The following is a 22,888-nucleotide window of genomic DNA, read 5'->3' as shown; positions in this document are numbered from 1 at the left end:
TATATAATAAAGAACTCTTAGAGCGCCACAGTAAAAGGACAGATGACCCAATTTTAAAAACAGTAAAAGGATTTGAATAGAAATTTCATCAGAGAAGATACACAAGTGGCCAGTGAGCACGTGAAAAGGTACTCAGCATCATTAGCCATCAGAGAAATATAAGATGATACTACTAGGTTGGCTAAAATTAGAAGATAGACAATAACAAGTGTTGTTGAGGATGTAGGGCAATTAGAAGGCATTGTTGATGGGAATGTAAAGTGGTATAGCCACTTCGGAAAACAGTCTGTAGTTCCTCAAAATGTTAAACAGAATTACCATATTATCCAGCAGTTCTACCCCCAGCTATATACGCAAGAGATGTGAAAACATATCCACGCAAAAGCTTGTGCACAGATGTTCATAACAACATTGTGAACATTCATAATAGCTAAAAAGTCAAAATGTCTCACATCCCCACATGTCCGTAAGCTGATGGATAAACAGTAGAATATATCTGTAAACAAACTACTACTTGGCCATGAACAGGGGTGACTGATATATATTATAACATAGATGAGCCTTGAAGACATTGTCAGTGAAAAAAGCCAGCCATATTAGATGATTTCATTTATATGAAATGGCTAGACATGGCAATCTATAGAAAGGAAGCTAGATTAATGGTTGCATAGTTCTGAGAAAATTGGGGAGAGTGACTGCTAATGAGTATTGGGTGGTTTTTTGGGATAATAATGACATTCTAAAATTGTGTACATCTCTTAGCTTTATATTAAAAGCCATTGAATTGTACACTTTAAAGGGGTGAATTGTGTGGCATGAATATTTTATCAGTAATTGGCTGATACACAAAAGAGATTATGTTCTGAGATACCTAATTCTCTCTTTCATGTTGTATTTGTGATTTTTTATTATGACTCTAAACTTATATATGGACTTCAGATAGAGTTTTTTTTCTGGTTCCAATCTAATGCTTTATTAGTCTCTATCCTTATCCTGAATCAGAACCTTCCAGAGCTTTACACACCTCTATCCTTTGGCCTTCTAAGTTGCTTTTGGATATTCCTGCCTCCATTGTATTTGCCTTCGGTTAAGTTGCCTAATTTTTTTTCTTCCTGAATTACTTAAAAGATCCTAGTTTCTTCTTTCTACTCTTATGTTGTTTCCTCCTTTTCCATCAGATTATGTAGCCTCCATTTTGAATAAGGTTGTTTTTCTAAATAGCTATATTATTTTATAATAGCCTTTATTATTTATTCCTATCTTTCTCCCTATTACTGTTATATTTGCTAGTATTTCCTCTTCCCATTAAAGCTGCCTGTATCTTCACTCTTTGCTGTTTTATCTGTCCCATGTCAATTCCTTACCAACCATCCTTTCTCTCAGAGCTTGCAGCCCTTCGTTTCCTCCTCCCATTTTGCTACTGAATAGTTGAGTGCTAATTTCATGCTCCTTAACATCTTGTTCTGACTTTTTCCCGAAGAGCTTTGTGGCCTGTGTGGTCTTCATTCTGAACTCCTATCTTCCAGTTCCAATTTTCCCTCCCTTGGCTCATCTTGTCCACATGTTGTCTGGGCAGCCTATTTAATGTCTGTTCAAGTCTCTGGAAGATAACTGTTCTGTAGGCTGAAGGGACTTGGTATCTTTTGACTGAAGTACTTTCAGATGTATGAATATTTGTTGAATTTAATGGTTTCAGATGTGTGACTCTGAGATGAGTTTAAGGTTTAGAAATCCTGTTATAATAAATTTCTAGAAGGTTTTCAATTAAAAAAAAAAAGTTTCTAGACCAAACAGTATCTTCATCCTCAATTTACAAGTAAAAGATGACAGAATGTGGGCTAAGGCTTAACTAAAGTTTTAGAAGTGAAATTATGACAGAAACATTGATGTGAGAAAAACATTTGGCAGTTAAAGACCTACCTAGATCTCTAAGTCATAAATTGAAGAATAAATCATAGCATGATATAATACTGAAAAAGTTTTAAAAATAGTGCTGTCAGTGTGATCCCATTTTGACCCAAAGAAAATTTATATATAAATATAAAGAATTGGAAAGCAGGCAATTGAATAAATTCTCTTGGGTGGTGGGATTGTGGGTTTTTTCTTTGTTTCTATTTATGTTTCCTAATTTTCTTTTGTAATGAGTATATATTACTTTTCTAATAAAAAACACATTTTTAATTAAAAGTGATAACAAATGTAGAAAGTAATTATTCTGAATGTAAGAGTTAATAGAGTTGGTATTGAATTAAAATTCAACATGAGATTATCAGTGACATCAGTATTACTTTAATTTTGACATTTTGTATTTCTTTGTTTTTATGTTTAAGTTTCCTTAGTATGATTTTTATGTACTTTAAAAAAATGTCTTGGTGACTGAGTGGATTCATTGTAAAGTTGGAACTAAAGTACTTTTGATGGATTTGGAGAAATAATTTTATGATGAAACTATGAAACTGTCTTGTGTAAAAGTTATCTTTTTTTAAAAAGTGGAATTATAGTAGATGTACAGTATTATATAAGTTCTGGGTGTACAACATAACAGTTAACAGTTTTTATATTCCATTTATGGTTATTCTGTTCCCTTTGTTGTACGATATATCCCTGTAACGTACTTATTTTATACATTGTAATCCCCTTCCTTTGAAAGTTATCTTTTTACAAATGCACCTGTGAATGTGTCGAGTTCTACCTGTATTTGACTCCTTGTCTCTACCGAATAGATGGGTTTTGTGTCTGCTTTCAGTAAGTGAGTTAATTATAAAAAGAGAGTTGTATACAACTAACTGAATCCCTGGGATTGTTTTTTCTCAGGGAAGTGGTGAAGGAAATTGTTTCTAATTAAAAATGTATGTAAAATAAACAGAATTTATTCTTTATTCCCAGATTAGAAATGATACTTGCCAAATTTGATGAAGTGCAAAATTCAGGCGGTATGATTTTGAGTGCCTGCAAAGGTAAGAATAATTAAGTTAATCCAGATCTCAAACATTTCTGAGATTAGGTAGCAGAGTTTTAGATACTAAAATATGCCTTCAGGTCAACTATTATATCACTGATTCAGCAGATTTGACTTTGTGGGTTAAAACTTGGTTAGGATATAGTAACAAAGTCTTTATATTCTTCTGATCATTAACTATCCTCTGACTCTTGGAATAAGTGAAAATTTAATAATGGGTTAATTGTGTAAAGTGGTATTATTCTTTAACCTTATTTTTGGTATCCTCTGTGTTGAAGATATGATGACCCCCTTGTCCTCTGTGTCCTTCTATGCATAAACTGTGTTTTTTACTCAGCTTATTTTGTAATTGAAGTATAGTTGATTTGCAGTGTTGTGTTGATTTCTGTAGTTACTCAGTTATACACATATACACGTTCTTCTTTATGTTCTTTTCCATTATGGTTTGTCTCAGGAGATTGAATATAGTTCCCTCTGCTATACAGCAGGCCCTTGTTGTTTATCCATTCTGTATATAATAGTTCTCAGCTGCTCACCCCAATTCCCAGTTCATCTTCCCCTAGTTTCCCTTCCCCTTGGCAACCACAAGTCTCTTCTCTATCTGTGGGCCCATTTCTGTTTCATAGATTGGTTCATTTGTTTTATATTTTAGATTCCACACATAAGTGATATCATATGGCATTTGTCTTTCTAACTTAACTTCACATAGTATGATCATCTCTAGTTTATCTGTATTACCACAAATGGCATTATTTCATCCTTTCTATGGCTGAGTCATGCTCCATTGGATATATGAGCCACATCTTCTTTATCCATTTATCTGTCAGTGGACATTTAATGATTGCCATTCTGACTGGTGTGAGGTGGTACCTCATTGTAGTTATGATTTGCATTTCTCTAATAATTAGTGATGTTAAACACCTTTTCTTGTGCCTGTTGGCCATCTGTGTATCTTCTTTGGAGTATTATATAATTAGGTCTCTGCCCACTTTTCAATTAGGTTGTTGGGGTTTTTTTGTTGTTGTTGAGTTGTATGAGCTGTTTGTATATTTTGGCTGTTTGTATAATTAAGCCCTTGTCAATTGCATCATTTACAAATATCTTCTCCCATTCCATAGGTTGTCTTTTGGGTTGTTTTTGTTGTTGTTGTTTTAATGGTTTCCTTTCCTGTGCAAAAGCTTATAAGTTTGAATAGGTCCCATTTGTTTATTTTTGTTTTATTTCTATTGCCTTGAGAGATTGACCTAAGAAAACATTGGTATGATTTATGTTAGAGAATGTTATACCTATGATAGCAGAGTAATTGTTTTATGTAACTGATTTTTAGTAGAAATTGTAGGGTTGATTACTCTGTTACACCTGTGTTTAGACTATCAGTGATGATACCAGTGAAGAAACACAGACATGGGAACTTCACCAGTATAATCATTTTTGGCTTCTTAATTAGAATGAAACCTCCTTGGATTCAAGGAGGCTTGGTGTTGGTATCTAGCATTTATTTGATTTTGTGGTTGCTCTTCTTTTTTGTAAGGTTTGCTAAATTGTGTTTCATCTTACTGGGTAGCATTTACCTTCAGTCCTTAAGTGTTAATTAACTGTATATGTGAATAATATATTCTATTTCCAAAGATAGTATAGGTAGTTTTTGCACCTAGGAAAATAGGTTTATTTTATAAAGATAGTGTACTTAGCTTAATAATGTATATGATACTGGAGAAAAAATTTGTTGTATGAATTGTTATAGTCAGGTAGACTAGAATTGTTACAGACAGGAAGACTAGTTACTAATATAATTTAGTTATTTTTCTCCAGATTAAACCAGGACTTAAGTATTCTTGCCTGGAGAATTCCATGGACAGAGGAGCCTGGTGGACTATAGTCCATGAGGTCTCAATGAGTCGGACACGAGTGAAGTGACTTAGCATGCAAGCCTTGTTGTATTGCATTCAGGCAGATGTAGTAAGAATTTGGTGTTAAGAAGATTGTGTCCACCCTAATCTAAACTTAGTTGCAGGAGCATAAGTTGATTTTAGCACTACCAGTCCTCACCCTGATTGCCAGCTGTTTCTCACTCTTCCTCTCTGAATAGAAGGTGTTTTAAGTACTTTGTTCTTATTTTTCCAGCAGTTACCTCTGTCCATTTCCATACAAACCAGAAAGAGCAAAAAGATGGCGATTTGTTAAAATTCCTTGAATTAAGGAATTGTGTTTTTGTATCATTTACAGTGCATTCTCATTTGTGTATTCCAGACTATGTAGTCACAACTCTTAAGAAAAAGTCACAACTCTTAAGAAAAACACAGTGCATACTATAAACTTAAGATATTTATTATTTGATTGTGATTTTTTTTGAAAATATTGCCCTTCTTGTATTTTGTGACGATATTTTTGTTACCTTCAAAAGATAGAAGGTTTTTTTGTTTCTTGTTCTTTTAGCTCTCATTTCTCATCTCTTTTTCTTATGGATCTCTCCATAAACAGGGAGATTTAGGGTTAGTACCTGGCATTTATGTCTCTTGGAAAGAAATCTTCAGGAATCCTTTTGTTTTGGAGATGATAATCTGCATATTGAAAGTATAGTCAAATGTGAACATTAAAAATCTATAATATATATATTGGTGTGTAAAAATTGGTCAGGATGATTTTGATGATGGTATTGTACTATCATTGAAAAATACTGTAACAGCTTTGTTATTAAGAGGCTAAAAGAGGAAAGCCCATTTATCATGTTGGCAGATCCCAGGGCCCAAGCCTCTCTCCCACCTTGTCTTTATTCTCTCTCAGTGACCTAATCCAGCCCAAAGGCTTTACATGGTAACTATTTGCTGATGACTCCAAGTATGTAGTTCTAGCCCTCATTTATCTCTCTGTGTTCTACATCTCAGAGCCTGTCACCTTGATGTAGCCTTTCCCTTTGGATGCCTGATAAGTATCTCGGGCTTAACAGGTCCAAAAATTAAAGCCTGTTCTCTTCCTTTCCCTCAAATCTGTTCTTTCCCCAGTTTACCCATTTCAGTCAATGGCACCACCATCAACTCAAGCTAAAAACTTTCCTGATTAGAATTATTAATAATTAGCATTGATCTCCCATTCTAACTAGTCCTTTCTCCCTCTGAAATCCTAATATGTGTCGTTTGCTAATTTTTTTTCACATCTCCACTGCTAAAACCCTTCTGTAAATCTCCTTTAGCTTTTACCTGCAACCTACTGCAATAGGTTTTAGTTCTGTGTTTGACCCCTGAAATCTGCTTTCTATCAGAATTGAGAATGGTCTTCTTAAAATGTAAATGGATTTTGTCACAAGAGTGAAGAAGACAGTTAAAGTTTCAGCCTAGACAAACCTACTAGAAGTTCTAGGGACAGAGAGATCATAAGTAAGTAAACACATGGATATCCAGAGTGATTGCAGTTGGTAATGAAAGAAAATACAACTACTCCTTGTCTAATGAATTTACTGAAATTAAATTATTCCTTAAAATCCTCGCTGCTAAATAAAAAAGCCATTAAATGAATAATTTCCTAATTTTTCCCAACATTATAGTATATTTCATCCCAACCCAAGATGCCTGAATAATTTTCACAGGTAGAAAAATATGTCAATTGAGCACTGAAAACCAGTTTTATTAACTGGCAAGTTGAAGAAGGAAACAGCAACCCATTCCAGTATTGCCTACAGAGAATCCCATGGACAGAGGAACCTGGCAGGCTACAGTCCATGGGGTGGCAAAGGAGTCAGACATGAGTTAGTGACTAATCAACAACAGCAAATAAGATTATACCTAAAGTAATGTAGTGAACATTTATTTGACTCCATTTTTTTATTTCTGCACAATTTTTCCCCACGTAATTTTCAATCCTTTGTTGGGTCATTGTTACTATTCACTCAAACTAAAACTTGAAAATAAAGTTACAGACAGGAAAGCATTTAAGTCAGAATAAAGGCTCAACATGGAAACCTGTAGAAGTAGTTCATGCACACAACAGAATGAAGAGCTATTAAAGATACCACCTCTTCTCTCTCTCACTTGGTGTACATATGCAAAACAAATTATTGTGAGTTCAGCCAAACCTGGTATTTAATTTGGATTTGTTTCATCTGATGTTCTGTGACTAGAAAACTGTTAGGAGAAGTAAAAACTTTTAGTGTGTCTTTGCCTAAAACTATAATAATGAAATACCATACTTCTTATATTGATTTAGGTTGTTTAGGGATGAGAAAATGATCTTATTATATATAAACAAACAAAAACCAATCCAGAGGATTTGTTGTAAAAGTGGTATAAGTGTCTAAGAACCACTGTAGTTTAAAATCTGTCATCTGCACAGTCATTCAGTGAAGTAAATAGGGTATGGAGATGTTAACTCAGTGATGCCACATTAGACAGAAGGGTGAGCAAGCCTCTCTGAGCATTGACATATTTGAATTGAGACCTGATAAAGGAGAATGAGTTGGTCATTGGATACATGGTGGTAAAAAACACTTTGGGCAGAGAAAGTGTGGCTGTAAAGGCCGAGAGGTGGACAATATCTTCATATGTATGAAGAAAGGAGTGGAGGAGGCCAGGGCTGACTAGAACCTAGTGCGGAAAGGGCTAGGTTGGAAGCGAGAGCGTCTATGAGAGCTAATTGGAAAGGTAAGCAGGAACCACGATATGAGGGTCTTGTAGGCCTTAGGAGGAGTCTTGATAGGCTTCTGGGACTAAGAAGGATTTTAGGCTGGAGAAGCTTGTGGTAGGTGGTAGTGATATGACCTCAAACTACCTTATATACGTTTATTGTTTGGGAAAAGTGTCTGTTTTATTTCCTCTTCCATCTACCTCTTCTCTCCTTATGCACGTCCTAATGCATAACCTTACATCTCATGCTTTTGGCTCTGATTTCTTTCATGCTTGCCATATCTGTACCCTTTTAAGTTTTGTTTGAACTCTTTGACTTGATTTTCTAGAGCATTAGTTCAGCATACTCAAGAACACAAAGTAAATTCTATTATCAGAGATTTGAGTGTGTCGTATAATTTGGGAATAGTGAGAAATGCATGGTATTTTTTTTTTTGTCTTGAGGATATTTCAAGTCTGACTTTAATTCTCATTATAGAGTAAGTTAGGCAGAATCCTTAAGTGCAGTGGAATTAACTGCTATTAGAAGGAAACTGGATTTAAAATTAATCAAATCATGGCTGAAAGAAGGCAACAGCATCACTGTAGGAAGGAAAAGACTGAAACTTGCAGGCGCCCTGTGATTATGGCTGGGTCTGGTGTCATCATGGAGCTTTCTAGACAGGCTCCTACGCTCACCGAGATGTAAACACGGACGTGTTGGTGGCTGTGACTGCAAGTCTTTTTCTTTTTTTTTTTCACTGAAAAAACTCCGCATAATTCTGATTTGTCAAGTGTGTGTGTAGGACCGAATGCAGTCTTGGCGTGTAATCGTTGTAAGATATCTCCCAGCTTCTCTGTGTGAAAACAGTTGCTAGGAAAATAATTGTTTTAGAAGGTTGGCAATAAAATAAAGCATAGAAACTAGGCTCTGAAATTACCTTGGTATTTGGCTATACAAGGCAATAAGGTAACTGGCAGTCTAGTTGATAACATACCCTTTGGCGAAAAGCAAAGCAGCCCTTTCCTTAGGTTGAGTGAAAAGCGTGTCTGTCTGTGACCAGGAGCCCCAGAGCCCTCTCGGAGCTTGACAGTGCGCTTATGGCTGTGCAGCGTGGATGGAGGGCGCTCCAGGCCCCGCAGCTGCGCACTGGCTGCGTCCTGTCTCCACCAGAAGCAAGCTTTGTTCCGTGTGGCCCTGCTGTCCGCACACAGAGCAGCCTTTGATGGGCTGCCTTTGACGTGATTTGTTTACGGCAGCCAGAAATGCTTCCTGCATAATGAGAGCAGTTAATCATGGAAACTGGGCTATTCCTGTTTGTGTCCTTCTAGCAGTCTCCGTTGTAAATATTAAAAGGTAACGACAAAATGATGAAAACCTCTAAAAAAGGCACAAATCAGTTAATCCATCAGATCATGTGATTGCTACTGATTACATGGATATCTTTAGGGAAGCAGAAAATGATTGTTGAACACATGCCTTGTGTTTTGATGACTGCATTAAAAGTCCCTCAGTGGGATGGCATTTATTGGCTCCCAGAGCTTTTCTTACATTAAATTTCAGGCAGGCAGCACAAGGAGAAATACCACAACCTGTATCTAACCTCTTACATGCAGTTAAAGAATAATCTTGATCAAGCTCTGCGAGGCTCTGCTAAAGAGACGAGGGTTTTCAGCAAGACCCCAGACTTTTATTTTGAAGTGGAGTAGCAGCTGTTGGCTATTGCGGTGCAGAGCTGCAGCGCGGCCTGGGTCACACCGTGCTCGGGTGTCTGCAGGGTGTCTGCAGGCTGCAGGCCGAGCCCAGTGGCGCAGGCACCGAGCTGCATTTGTTTGTAGTGCTGTTTGACCTCTTGGTTTGAGAGAGCTCCCTGGACCATCTGAATGGCTATGGGAGATGGTGAGTAAGATTTATTTTTCTTCTTTTGCTTGTGCTGTACACTTCCTTTTAAAGTGACGATCATTTGCTGTATAAGAAATGTATTTCTCCCTAAAGAATGAAGGGCACTTTGTGTATGTGTGTGTACACACCGCTTGTATGTTCATATATACACGTGTATGTGTACTTGTCATTGGTATCTTTTTCTACTTGATATGTCTGTATGGAATCTGGCAAATATGACAGTTTACCTTGCATCTTACCAAGCAAACCCTCAGTCTTTGGTGGTGGATATAAAGGGATATTGAAAGAAACATGGAAAATATGCAGAAGCTTTGAAGAGAGAACATGGCCTTTGAAAGAATGACAGATTTGACAGAGTTACCTAGCTTGACAAAATTGCTGTTGTATTTGACAACAAGTAGAATTCTATAGTGATTAAGTAGATAAAGAGGCAAAATGGCTTGCCATAGACCCTGTTTTAATTGATGTGCTTGTTATTTGTCATTATCTCTAGTAAGTAGTTCTCTAGAAAATATTTAGTCCTTTACAAATTCTATACAGATATAGTTTGATTTAAAAAAATCGATTTTGCCAGTGTTTTACTGTGATAAGAATAATTTTTAAAATGTATTTTTATAGTGCTGTCTAGTTTTCCAAAGCACAGGAGTGTACTTATTGTCCATTAACTCCTCAGGTACAAATAAATGAAGTGTGAAGAGGATTTTGGTTTTTCCATTTCACAGCTTAGGAAACTAAGGCTTGTTGAGATTATAAATCCCAGATTCAGGGACAGAGCAAACCAGAATCAAATCTAGAGCCTCAAGTGTGCCTTTTGTATTGGCCTTCCATAACATTTAGTACTTTAGTTTTTTTTTTCTTCATTATTAAACCTTTTGTTAAGATGCTTAGAGGTATATATACTTTATAATCGCATCAGCACCAGAGATGTGTACAAAGGGGAATTGAGGTTACTTCAGAAGTGTTTCATGTATTTTGGAAGTTTTTTTTAATAGTTTCAGCCTTCTTTTATGACTATTTAATGACTTCTGTCTAAGGAGTTTGTCCCTTTGGGATGCTGAGGAATAGAGTGCAAACTTATGTTAAAAAAATCATATTGGTAAACAGTCATTTAAATAATTATATATATGTTAATGGAATATGGTAGTAAATCTGATTTTGCATATTGTTATAGTTTATTTCAAGAATTTATCTAACTTTTATATGTCCTTATAGAAATAAACAACAATGTAATTTTAACTTCCAGTTTTTAAGGCAAAAGCCATTAAAATTAATGAATTAAGTTCTCATATACTTAAAGGCATTGCCAAATTTATTTGATTGTTATTTTTAAACCTTATTTTGTAAGCAGCTCTAAATGTTGCATTTTATTTGGACTGTATCCAGATTTTATTTCCTTCTTAAACATTATAGGTTCAGTAGCTATCAGTGTATATTTACTTACTTTTTCTTTTTTCAATAATACTAAATCCATTCAGACTGTTTAAGAATGTGTTGATTTTTAAAAAAAAATCAAAGTAACAACCTCTTATAAAGCTCAGAAAATAACCTTCCCACATATTCTCTTCCTCTTTAAAATGAAAATACTTTTATTGGATTCTAGTGATAAAGTAATACATCTTTATTAAAAAATTAAAAATCTAAGCAGTAACAGGTCATCTTGGGGTTTATAGTTCTTAGGAGTTTCATATGTACTCCTCTGTGTATTAGTCTCTCTCACAGGTAATATACATGCATCATACTAGTATCTTGAGAATACATACAGCACTGGTTTATGCTATTCCTTATGTATTTTGTTTTTTATTCTTTAATAAGCTAGTATCTTCTCTCTTTCAAAAATCAAATAATGTAAATAAAGAACCACCTTTCAACCACCTCCAAACCCCTAAGCCTAGAGATAAGCAGAGAGGAACACTTTCATTAGTATGGAGTTTGTTTTTTCATACCTTTTACTCTGCCTTAACATTTATATTAAGTATCAAAATAGTTTTGTTTTGACTTTGTTTACATGAATGGTATCATTCTCCACATACTTTTGCCATTTACTGTGTGTGCTCGGTAGTGCATAGTGGTGGATTTTTCTAAAAATGTCATCCTATGTAACTTCTCATTTGTTTGCACTGTTGCATAGTACTCCACAGTATGAATGTGTGTCATAAATATCTCTTTGTCTATGGAATTTCAGATTGCTTAATCACATATAACTTTTCTAAATGATTCTGAAATGAACACCTTTGTACAAATCATGTGTGTGTGTATACACATATATTTTTGCACACACATTTTTAAAACAATCTAGAAGTAGAATTTCTGGATCAGAGTTTTTATTCATTTCAAGTTGTTTTAGTTCTTGCAAATTTCTTCCCCAAAAGGCTTTACCACTTCTTACCAACAGTGCCTTCTATCTTACATTCAGTTCTCATGATTATTAAGTTTCTAAAAATTTGCATATCAGATAGGTTAAAAAATATCTCACCCTTTAAAAAAAAAATCTCCTGTCTTCTTTCTGATAACATTGATCATCTTCATATGTTTGAATGTTTATATATATATATTTTACTGTGAATTGCTTTGTGGCATCTTTAGGTGACTTTTTTTCCCCCTATGCATCTTTTGGGCTTCCCTGGTAGCTCAGAGGGTAAAGAATCTGCCTGTAATGCAGGAGACCCTGGTTTGATTCCTTGGTTGGGAAGATCCCCTGGGGAAGGGATAGGGTACCCACTCCAGTATTCTTGGGCTTCCCTGGTGGCTCAGCTGGTAAAGAATCTGCCTGCAATGTGGAAGACCTGGGTTTGATCCCTGGGTTGGGTGCATCTTTTAGAGATATTTGAGAATAATTTTTAAATTTTTATTTTTTTTAATTAATTTTTATTGGAGTAGAGTTGATTTACCATGTTGTGTTAGTTTCTGTTGTACAGCAGAGTGAATCAGTTATACATATACTTACATCCACTCTCTTTTAAGATTCTTTTCCCATGTAGCTCGTTGCAGAGTATTGGGTAGAGTTCCCTGGGCTCCAGCTTTTTGCTTTTGGCTTTTTCATTTATAGTTTCTCTTTCTGTGTCCTGGTTATTAGTCTGTTATCTGTTAGAAATGTTATGTAGGCTTAACTTCATGGACATATGAAAGATTTTATTAACAGTTTCATTTCTAGGCAAACTGGGAATTGAGAAGCACAGTAATGACTATCAATTGAAGAGTTGTTGGGGGTGGCTTTCATGTGCCTTTTTGTTTAGTTGTCTTTATCTCACCCAAGGGTACAAAACAAAGCAGTCAGATGATTATGAAGTAGCTCTGGGCAGTTAAACCAGACAGAGTTAAAAACCTGTAGGATTATTATGTGGCGCTGAGCCCTGAAATCTGCCTCAAAAGCTCACAAGAGGAATTTGGCCTTTTGTTGTTATGCTACAGAGTGACTGGAAAGAAATAAGGTTTTGTTGCAAATAGATTGTTTCTAAACTTTAAACAATTCAAAACAGTCTATTCTTCCAAACATGAATCTTTTAAAAAAGACAAACAAGTGATGATATAACCTTGGCTTTCACTTAGCCTTTTGGGACCATTCTAATCTGACATGTAACGACTGGTTTGGGGGATCGAGGACAATAGCAAGAAATTAATGCTGAATAGATTTCTCTCCTTCCAAACCCTTGACTGTTCTACGTGATACACTCGGAGTCAGTAATTTAAGGCACTGAAAGAAGCAGCCCTTTAACTTACTGGCCAAAAGGGCAAACTTTTCTTCTAGGAGCAATAAGGGGGAAAAATAGCCTATGACGAGAGGAAGTAAATTAGAAGTGAGAAAAAAATTGGGGCATTCAACAGCAATAAAGGCAGGAAAAGTAGTAGTTACTAAGACTGAAAATCTTCTTGAAACAGACCCATTTACCCATCTGGGTGCAAAGTGGTGGACATCAACAGCAACATATATGCAAACATGATGTTGCTCATGAACCTGATTTTTCATGAAAAGGTTTACATCTTTTCTTTGTGTGTGTAGAATATGTAGTTGATGTTCTTGACAGCTGTTGTAACCAACCTGTAGCTGTGGTGAAATTTTAACTACCTAAAATGATGACATTTTAAAGGTTTTAAGTAATCCTTACTATGAGCCTCATTTATTGTTTAGTTTGATATTATGGTTATTATGAAATATGTCTTTATTTAATTTTATTAATACCAAATAGTGATTTAAATTGTGTTTGTCCTTTTACTTCACAGAATTACTGAAGGTCTTGAATTTTTTAAATTATTTTTAATTGAAGGATAATTGTTTTATAGTATTGCATTGATTTCTACCAAATATCAACATTAATCAACCATAGGTTTACCCATGTTCCCTCCCATTTGAACGTCCCACCTGTCTCCCTCCCTGTTTCCTCTAGGTTCTTATCGAGCCCCAGTTTGAGTTCCCTGAGTCATACAGCAAATTCCTATTGGCTGTCTGTTTTACATATAGTAATGCATGTTTCCATGTTACTCTCTCCGTACTCCGTACCGCCCACCCTCTCCTTCCCCCCACTGAGCTGTGTCCATAAGTCTGTTCCCAATGTCTGTGTCTCCAATGCCACTTGCAAATAGGCTCTTCAGTACTATCTTTCTAGATTCCATATATATGTGTTAGGACGTAATGATTGTTTTTCTCTTTCTGACATACTTCATTCTGTATAACAGGCTCTAGGTTCATCCACCTTATTAGGACTGTCTCAAATGCGTTCCTTTTTATGGCTGAGTAATAGTCCATTGTATATGAAACACCGCTTCTTTATCCATTCATCTGTCAGTGGGCATCTAGGTTGCTTCCATGTCCTAGCTATTGCAAATAGAACTGCAACGAACATTGGGTTACATGTGTTTTGGTTTCCTCAGAATTAGTGGAATTGCTGGGTCATATTCCTGGCTTTATTCCTAGTTTTTTAAGGACTCTCCGCACTGTTCTCCACAGTGACTGTATCAACTTGCATTCCCACCAACAGTGCAAGAGGGTTTCCTTTTCTCTACAACCTCTCCAGCATTTATTGTTTGTAGATTTTTTGATGATTAGCCATTCTGACCGGTGTGCGGTGATATCTCATTGTAGTTTTGATTTGCATTTCTCTAATAATGAGTGATGTTAAGCATCTTTTCCTGTGTTGGCCATCTGTATGTCTTCTTTGGAGAAATGTCAGTTTAGGTCTTTTGCCTATTTTTTGATTGGGTTGTTTTTTTGGTGTTGACTTGTATGTGCTGCTCATATAGTTTTGAAATTAATTCTTCGTGAGTTGTTTCATTCGCTGTTATTTTTTCCCATTCCGAAGGTTGGTTGTCTTTTCAGCTTTATATGTGAATAGTTTATACTTTCATTTGCTGTGCAAAAGCTTTTAAGTTTAGTTAGGTCCTACTTGTTTGTTTTTGTTTTTATTTATTTTTAATTGAAGGATAATTGTTATATATTATTGCATTGGTTTCTACCAAATATTAACATGAATCAGCCATAGGTTTACCCGTGTTCTCTCCCATTTACTCTAGGGGTGGGTCATAGGCGATTTTGCTGTGATTTATGTCATAGAGTGTTCTGCCTGTGTTTTCCTCTAGGAGTTTTATAGTTTCTGGTCCTATATTTAGGTCTTTAATCCATTTTGAGTTTATCTTTGTATATGGTGTTAGGAAGTGTTCTAATTTCATTCTTTTACATGGAGCTGTCCAGTTTTCCCAGCACCACTTATTGAAGAGACTGTCCTTGCCCTATTGTATATTCTTGCCTCCTTTGTCAAAAATAAGGTGTCTGTAGGTGTGTGGGTTTATCTCTGGGCTTTCTGTCTTCTTCCTTTGGTCTATATTTCTGTTTTTGTGCCAGTAGAAGGTCTTGAATTTTTAAAGATCCCTTTGACAAAGAGGGTAAGAGTCTTCAAATATCTTTTAACTAGTTATTTAATAGAGCTTCCCTGGTGGTTTAGATAATAAAGAATCTGCCTGCAGTGCAGGAGACCTGGGTTCAATTCCTGGTTGGGAAGATCCCCTGGAGAAAGGAATGGCAACCCAATCCAGTATTCTTGCCTGGAGAATTCCATGGACAGAGGAGCCTGGTGGGCTACAGGCCATGGAGTCGCAAAGAGTCGGACACAACTGAGCGACTAACTCTAGTGAGTTAATATCTACCTAGAAGTTTTAAGAGACTACCAAGTTTTTTGGCTTCTCTTAAACTTTGTATGGAATAGACTTTATTTTTAATAACTAAGAGGTAACTAAGATTAACTGTGCTGTTGAACATGGTATTTACCTGTGAACATTGAAATCTGGTGATTATTTTATTTTGAAGCACTTTGATTTTCAATTTCTAATCATTTTACTAAATTTTTTTTATTTTAGTTTAAATTGAAGGCATTCTTTATTGTTACTGTTGGATTATTTTACTTATTTTTTTTAATTTAATTTAATTTTATTTTACTTATTTTTAAAAAATTTTACTGGAGTATGTTTGCTTGATTATTTTACTTCTGTAAGCTCGTGGGTTTTTTTTAGCCCTAGGAAGTCATCTTGTTTTGTTTTGTTTTTCTTTTAATAATAATAAAGTTATTATTATTAATCGTTTTAGTCTCACTTTATGGAATTGCTTACAGTCAGATATTGAACCTCCTAGATTGATTCACTGTGTCTTATGTTTTGTCTTAAGTTTTATGTTTTTTCCTTTTATAATCTGTTCTGGGAGATTTCCTTGATTTTCTCATCTAGTTCTTCTATTAAATTTTAATTTTGGCAAACAGAAGTTTAAATGGTTCAAAAAACTGACTTTTCGTTTTCTGGTGGTTCCGTTTTTACAGAGTGCACTTGCTTACCTGTATGCAAAATGTTGAACTCCCTGAGTTGAGGGTGGGATGAGCTTAATGATGAAATCATTCCATGGGTTTCCAGTTGTTCTTGCTAATCAGCCCTGTACTTACAGGCTTAGAAATTGTTGCTTCTCTGTCATTCTGCAAGGTAGATGAGTTCTCTGTGCTGTTTCAGAGAATTCTGAGTTGCAGCTTTTCTGTGATACTATTCTTCAAAATAGTATCCTTTTTATTTGCATCTTATAGGAAATCGTTCCTATCTATAGGTGCTGATTTCACATACTTTTTATTTGCATCTTATAGGAAATCGTTCCTATCTATAAGTGCTGATTTCACATACTCTCTGCTCTGCTTCATTTTCTTTGCTCTTACGATGTTGCTTATCATTTTATTGGGGTTTCATTGTAGGGTCTTGAGCAAGAGAGTAAAGTGATTCAAATTACCACAATTATTTAAGGAAAAATTTCAAACATACCCAGAAATACAGAATATATGGTAACAAACCTCCCTTACCACCCATTATCCAGCTTCAAGAAATTATCAGTACATAGGCTATCTTCATTCATCTGTATCCCTACCTATCTGCTCCAGCCTTATTCTCCTGCTGGACTGGGATGTGTTTGTTTACACATATGCACACGCACTCCTTCACATATGTAAAATAAAGTAAAACATCTTTTTATGAAACAATTATATGACCATTTCACATCTAAAAAATTAACCCACAGTATCAAATACTCAGTGTTCACAATAATTTCTGTGATTATTCCATACATGCCTTTTAATGGTTTGAGTTCACGTCAGTCACTAAGTCGTGTCCGATTCTTTGCAACCCCATAGACTGCAGCACGCCAGGCTTCCCTGTCAATCATCAACTCCTGGAGCTTACTCAAACTCATGTCCATCCAGTTGGTGATGACATCGAACCATCTCAACTGTTACCCCTTCTCCTCCCACCTTCAATCTTTCCCAGCATCAGGGTCTTTTCCAATGAGTCAGTTCTTCACATGAGGTGGCCAGAGTATTGGAGCTTCAGCTTCAGCATCAGTCCTTCCAATGAATATTCAGGACTCATTTCCTTTAGGATTTACTGGTGTGATCTCCTTGCAGTCCAAGGGACTCTCAAGAGTCTTTTCCAACACCACAGTTCAAAAGCATCAATTCTTCGGCGCTTAGCTTTCCTTATGGTCTAACTCTCACGTCCGTACATGACTACTGGAAAAATTATAGCTTTGACTAGACAGATGTTTGTTGGCAAAGTAATGTCTCTGCTTTTTAACATGCTGTCTAGGTTGATCATAGCTTTTCTTCCAAGGAGCAGGCATCTTTTAATTTCATGGCTGCAGTCGCCATCTGCAGTGATTTTGGAGCCCCCAAAAATCAAGTCTCTCACTGTTTCCATTGTTTCCCCGTCTGTTTGCCATGAAGTGATGGGACTGGATGCTATGATCTTAGTTTTCTGAATGTTGAGTTTTCAGCCAACTTTTTCACTCTCCTTTCACTTTTGTCAAGAGGCTCTTTAGTTCTTCTTCACTTTCTGCCATAAGGGTGGTCTGCATATCTGAGGTTATTGATATTTCTCCCAGCAATTTTGATTCCGGCTTGTGCTTCATCCAGCCTGGCATTTCGCATGATGTACTGTGCATATAAGTTAAATAAGCTGGGTGACAGTATATAGCCTTGATGTACTTCTTTCCCAATTTGGAACCAGTCTGTTGTTCCATGTCCAGTCCTAGCTATTGCTTCTTGACCTGCATACAGATTTCTCAGGAGGCAGGTAAGGTGGTCTGGTATTCCCATCTCTGGAAAAATTTCCCACAATTTGTTGTGATCCACACAGCTGAAGGCTTTGGCATAGTCAATATTGCAGAAGTAGATGTTTTTCTGGAACTCTCTTGCTTTTTCAATGATCCAGCAGATGTTGGCAATTTGATCTCTGATTCCTCTGCCTTTTCCATATCCAGCTTGAATATCTGGAAGTTCACGGTTCACATATGGTTGAAGCCTGGCTTGGAGGATTTTGAGCATTACTTTACTAGTGTGTGAGATGAGTGCAATTGTGTAGTAGTTTGAGCATTCTTCGGCATTGACTTTCTTTGGGATTGGAATGAAAACTGACCTTTTCCAGTCCTGTGGCCACTGCTGAGTTTTCCAAATTTGCTGGCATATTGAGTGCAGCACTTTCACAGCATCATTTTTTAGGATTCTAAATAGCTCAGTTGGAATTCCATCACCTCCACTAGCTTTGTTCGTAGTGATGCTTCCTAAGGCCCTCTTGACTTCGCATTCCAGGCTGTCTGGTTCTTGGAGAGTGATCACACCATCGTGGTTATCTAGGTCGTGAAGATCCTTTTGTATAGTTCTCCTGTGTATTCTTACCACCTCTTCTTGATATTCTCTGCTTCTGTTAGGTCCATAGCATTTCTGTCCTTTATTGTGCCCATCTTTGCATGAAATGTTCCCTTGGTATCTCTGATTTTCTTGAAGAGATCTCTAGTCTTTCCAATTCTATTGTTTTCCTCTATTTCTTTGCATTGATCACTGAGAAAGGCTTTCATATGTCTCTTTGCTGTTCTTGGAACTCTACATTCAAATGGGTATATCTTTCCTTTTCTCTTTTACCTTTTGCTTCTCTTTTTTTCTCAGGTATTTGTAAGGCCTCCTCAGAAAACCATTTTGCCTTTTTGTGTTTCTTCTTTTGGGGAAGGGTCTTGATGGCTGCTTCCTATACAATGTCACAAACTTCCACCCATAATTCTTCAGATAATCTGAAGGTTTGAATTAAGATTCAAACAGGGTTCACCATTGCAGTTATTAATAGATCTCTTAATCCTCTGTTCATATCTTTTTCTTTTTCTTTGTTGAAGAAAAAGCATTTGAGAGTTGCCAGCGTATACAGAAGATGTTTAAAACTATTGAGAATGGATGAAACTACTCATAAAGTGTATTGTCTGGAGAAGAGGATATTCACCATTTAGTGGCTGAGTGGAGGAGAAAGATACTGAGCTACAGGGACTTGTGAGGTCAGAGGGAAGCCAAGGAGAGTATCTTGTAACAGCTGAGTGGAGAGTGGACAACCAAAATATTTTGGATTATTGTTTACTAATCTCAGTTGCTAATTTAGCTATGACCATGGTCATAACTGGTATGTAAAAGTGTAAAACAGTTTAGCAATCCAAAGTCCCTTTACTCATTGTTTTAATTAGAATAAGGAAGGATATAGCTTCAAGTGAAAAGAGGAACTTTGGTGTAAGAAACTTATTTAATTTGAAACAGTGTATTTTGTGCCTGAAAATCCATGATGTGGGTTCTTAACTGAACTAGTTGGTTTACTGAAGAAAATCCACACCCAGTTAATTCCTTTTTTTGAGAAATGGTATAAAGTTTTGGCTCGCTCTTTTGTTTGCCATGTAAAATGGAGAAGTTTTTAATCTTTTATATGGATTCAGAAGTAGAAATTGCAGATTTTGGAATATATGTACCCATAAAAGTGAAGTAGAATGTTTAAATAGCCATATAAAATGTATGACTTTCATTGGAAGGAAAAAGGGAAGGGACTTATAGTAATATGAATTTACTGTTTCTTCTCGGAAACCTTGTAGACCAGTTGTGTTTTGGAATTCAGAATATGTCAGAGTATAGAAAAATAATATGTTCATACACCATGCATCCTTATATAACAACTCTACTTGGGTCTGAGACAGTCCCTTGTAATCAAGTACATTAATATTTTTTGCAGTCAAATGTATGCAAATTCACAGTGAGTAAAATAAGACAATAAATAGTCTCTCGTCAAATCGCATCATATTTTGCTATAAACTGAGTTCAAATCAGTTCACATTTTGCCACCAAATGAATTTAAAAAGACAAAGCAAGCTGAAACTGGACTTCCAGAGCTTTTTGGCTTTCAGGAATGCAGATACAGGATCGTGGGCCTGTAATACCTCAGTGCTTGCTGAGGGCTGTTTGCAAGTGTTGAATGTAGGAAACAAAAGGTAAAGCCTTATTGAACATGGGCTTCTTTTTTCCCTCCCCCTCAATTTCTGCCTGTCCCTCCCCCTGTCTCTTTTCTTATCCTCTTCCTCCTCTTTTCTCCACCTCCGTTTCCTTATCCTCTGTTTCCCTCTTTTCCTTCTTCTCCCCTTTTATTTCTCCCCCTCCTCCCTTCTGTTACCATCTCTTCTTCCCAGTCTCGTCCTCTTCTGTCATCTCCTCTTCCATCTTCATCTCATTTTCCTACTCTTACCACCTTCTCTCCTTTCTCATCATGAGTATTACCACTGCAGCCTACTCACTTTATTAGTTTCTGTCTTCTAGTTCTTTTTAATATATTCATCCTTTTCAGTTTCTGCACCAAACCATAGTATTGTCATTTTGAAACATTGAAGTGAGAACAGAAGTGTCAACATAATCATGATTTATAGGTTGCTTTTTGTATTTGATCCTATTTTTGTTTATTCAGTAAATATTAAAGTACCTACTGTATGTATCCTAGGTGATTTTTTTTTTTTCTGATTTTTCTTTTAGTTCACTAATGATCCCTTGAGCTGTGTCTAGTCTACTATTATGCCTGCCTACTGAATTTAAATTTCAGTTATTGTATTTTTATTTTTAGAAGTTCTATTTATTTTTTTAAAATCTGTGTCCACTTTTAAAAATATTTTTCTGACCCCTGAAGTTGTTTTCAAGCTTGCCTAGTAAAAACTTCCAAATGTAGATACTTCATAGTCTATGCTTAAGAATTCTCAGATTTGAATTTGGAGTGCTAAGTAGGATCTTGATAATTCTAGGATCTATTCTTGCTGTCTGTTTCTTTCTGTTTATTCTTTCTCATGGTGTCTTATTTCCTGTCATGCCAAGTGACGTTTGGAAATTTATTTGTGCAAAAAATATGAGGCCAGAGACTTAAAAATTTTTTTTATTTATTTTTAATTGGAGAATAATTGCTTTACAATGTTGTGTTGGTTTCTGCCATACATCAGCATGAATCAGCCATTGGTATAAATTTGTGGGCCAGCGACTTTCTTCCAGGAAAATTCTGCATTTGCTTTGGCTGTTGCTTGGGAGTACTACTAGTGTGAGCCTACTGAGTTTAAGGGCCTTGGGTGTCTCAGCTGTCCAAGCAGTTGACCTTGATGAAGTCCTCCTGATTTTTTCTCTATTGCTCTCTTTTGAGAAAAGTTTGAAAAGAATAAAAGACTATGAGAGGGTAAGGGTTTATTTTTAGTTGACTTTAACCTTGCAAGTAGTCATTTGGTACTCCAGTTTTTGGTGGAAAAAGTCTATTAATATTTTATATCTTATGTGAGTCTTAAATTCTGCTTCCTTTGCCCTATAGACCTTCAAAAGTACAAGTTTTGTCTTTGTATTTCTTACTGTTTGTCAGGTTATTAAGAAGACTTTAATTTAATTGTTTAATAAGTGTTTATTTTTATTTGTTTTGTTTTGGTTGGTTGGTGCTTAGTTGTGGCACACGGATCTTTCCTAGCAGCTCAAGGACTCTCTAATTGTGGTGCCAGGGCTCAGTAGTTGTGACCCAAGGGCTTAGTTGCCCCAAGGCATGTGGGATCTTAGTTCCCTGACCAGGGAGCCAACGCACGTCCCTTGCATTGGAAAGTGGTTCTTAACCATGGGACCATCAGAGAAGCCCCAAGAAAACTTTTTTAAGTGTACATTTTATCCATTTTTTATAGTTGTTTGCCTTTAGTTTCATTTTAGATAACCTAGTAACACTCAGATGACCATTATATCTACTACTATGGGCAAGAATCCCTTAGAAAAAAATGGAGTAGACCTCATAGTCAACAAAAGAGTCTGAAATGAAGTACTTGGGTGCAATCTCAAAAACAACAGAATGATCTCTCTTCGTTTCCAAGGGAAACCATTCAATATCGCAGTAATCCAAGTCTATTCCCCAACCAGTAATGCTGAAGAAGGTTAAGTTGAATGGTTCTACAAAGACCTACAAAACCTTCTAGAACTAATGCCCAAAAAAGATGTCCTTTTCATTATAGGGGACTGGAATGCAAAAGTAGGAAGTCAAGAGATACATGGAGTAACAGGCAAATTTGCCCTTGGAGTGCAAAATGAAGCAGGGCAAAGGCTAACAGTTTTGTCAAGAGAATGAATGGGTCATAGCAAACACCCTCTTCCAACAACATCAGTTCAGTTCAGTCGCTCAGTCATGTACGAGATTCTTTGTGACCCCATGAACCACAGCACACTAGGCCTCCCTGTCCATCACCCACTCCTGGAGTCCCACCCAAACCCATGTCCATTGAGTCGGTGATGCCATCCAACCATCTCATTCTTCGTCGTCCCCTTCTCCTCCTGCCCTCAATCTTTCCGAGCATCAGGATCTTTTCCAATGAGTCAGCTGTTTGCATCAGGTGGCCAAAGTGTTGAAGTTTCAGCTTCAACATCAGTCCTTTCAATGAACACCCAGGACTGATCTCCTTTAGGATGGGCTGGTTGGATCTCCTTGCAGTCCAAGGGATTCTCAAGAGTCTTCTCCAACACCACAGTCCAAAAGCATCAATTCTTCAGCACTCAGCTTACCTTATAGTCCAACTCTCACATGCATACATGACTACTGGAAAAACCATAGCCTTGACTAGACGGACCT

At 36.4% G+C, this 22,888-nt stretch overlaps 1 protein-coding gene across 17 annotated transcripts in view; it reads left to right on the top strand.

Annotated features, from left to right (window-relative positions):
- CLASP2 (cytoplasmic linker associated protein 2) overlaps window positions 1-22,888 on the top strand; it is a 180,761-nt gene that overhangs the window by 26,832 nt on the left and 131,041 nt on the right. For 16 of the 17 annotated variants that reach the window (XM_055557784.1, XM_055557778.1, XM_055557781.1 and 13 more), the window contains exon 7: window positions 2,887-2,957. In XM_055557784.1, coding sequence (XP_055413759.1) covers window positions 2,887-2,957 — 71 coding nt within the window. Of the gene's footprint in view, window positions 1-2,886; window positions 2,958-9,117; window positions 9,455-22,888 lie in introns of those variants that run through there. The other variant, XM_055557782.1, reaches the window with a different exon arrangement.

Source organism: Bubalus kerabau, chromosome 20 (genome assembly GCF_029407905.1).
Source record: "Bubalus kerabau isolate K-KA32 ecotype Philippines breed swamp buffalo chromosome 20, PCC_UOA_SB_1v2, whole genome shotgun sequence".
NCBI classification, from domain to species: domain Eukaryota; kingdom Metazoa; phylum Chordata; class Mammalia; order Artiodactyla; family Bovidae; genus Bubalus; species Bubalus kerabau.
The sequence above is the reverse complement of the archived record's forward strand: the minus strand, read 5'-3'. Positions and strand labels throughout refer to the sequence as shown.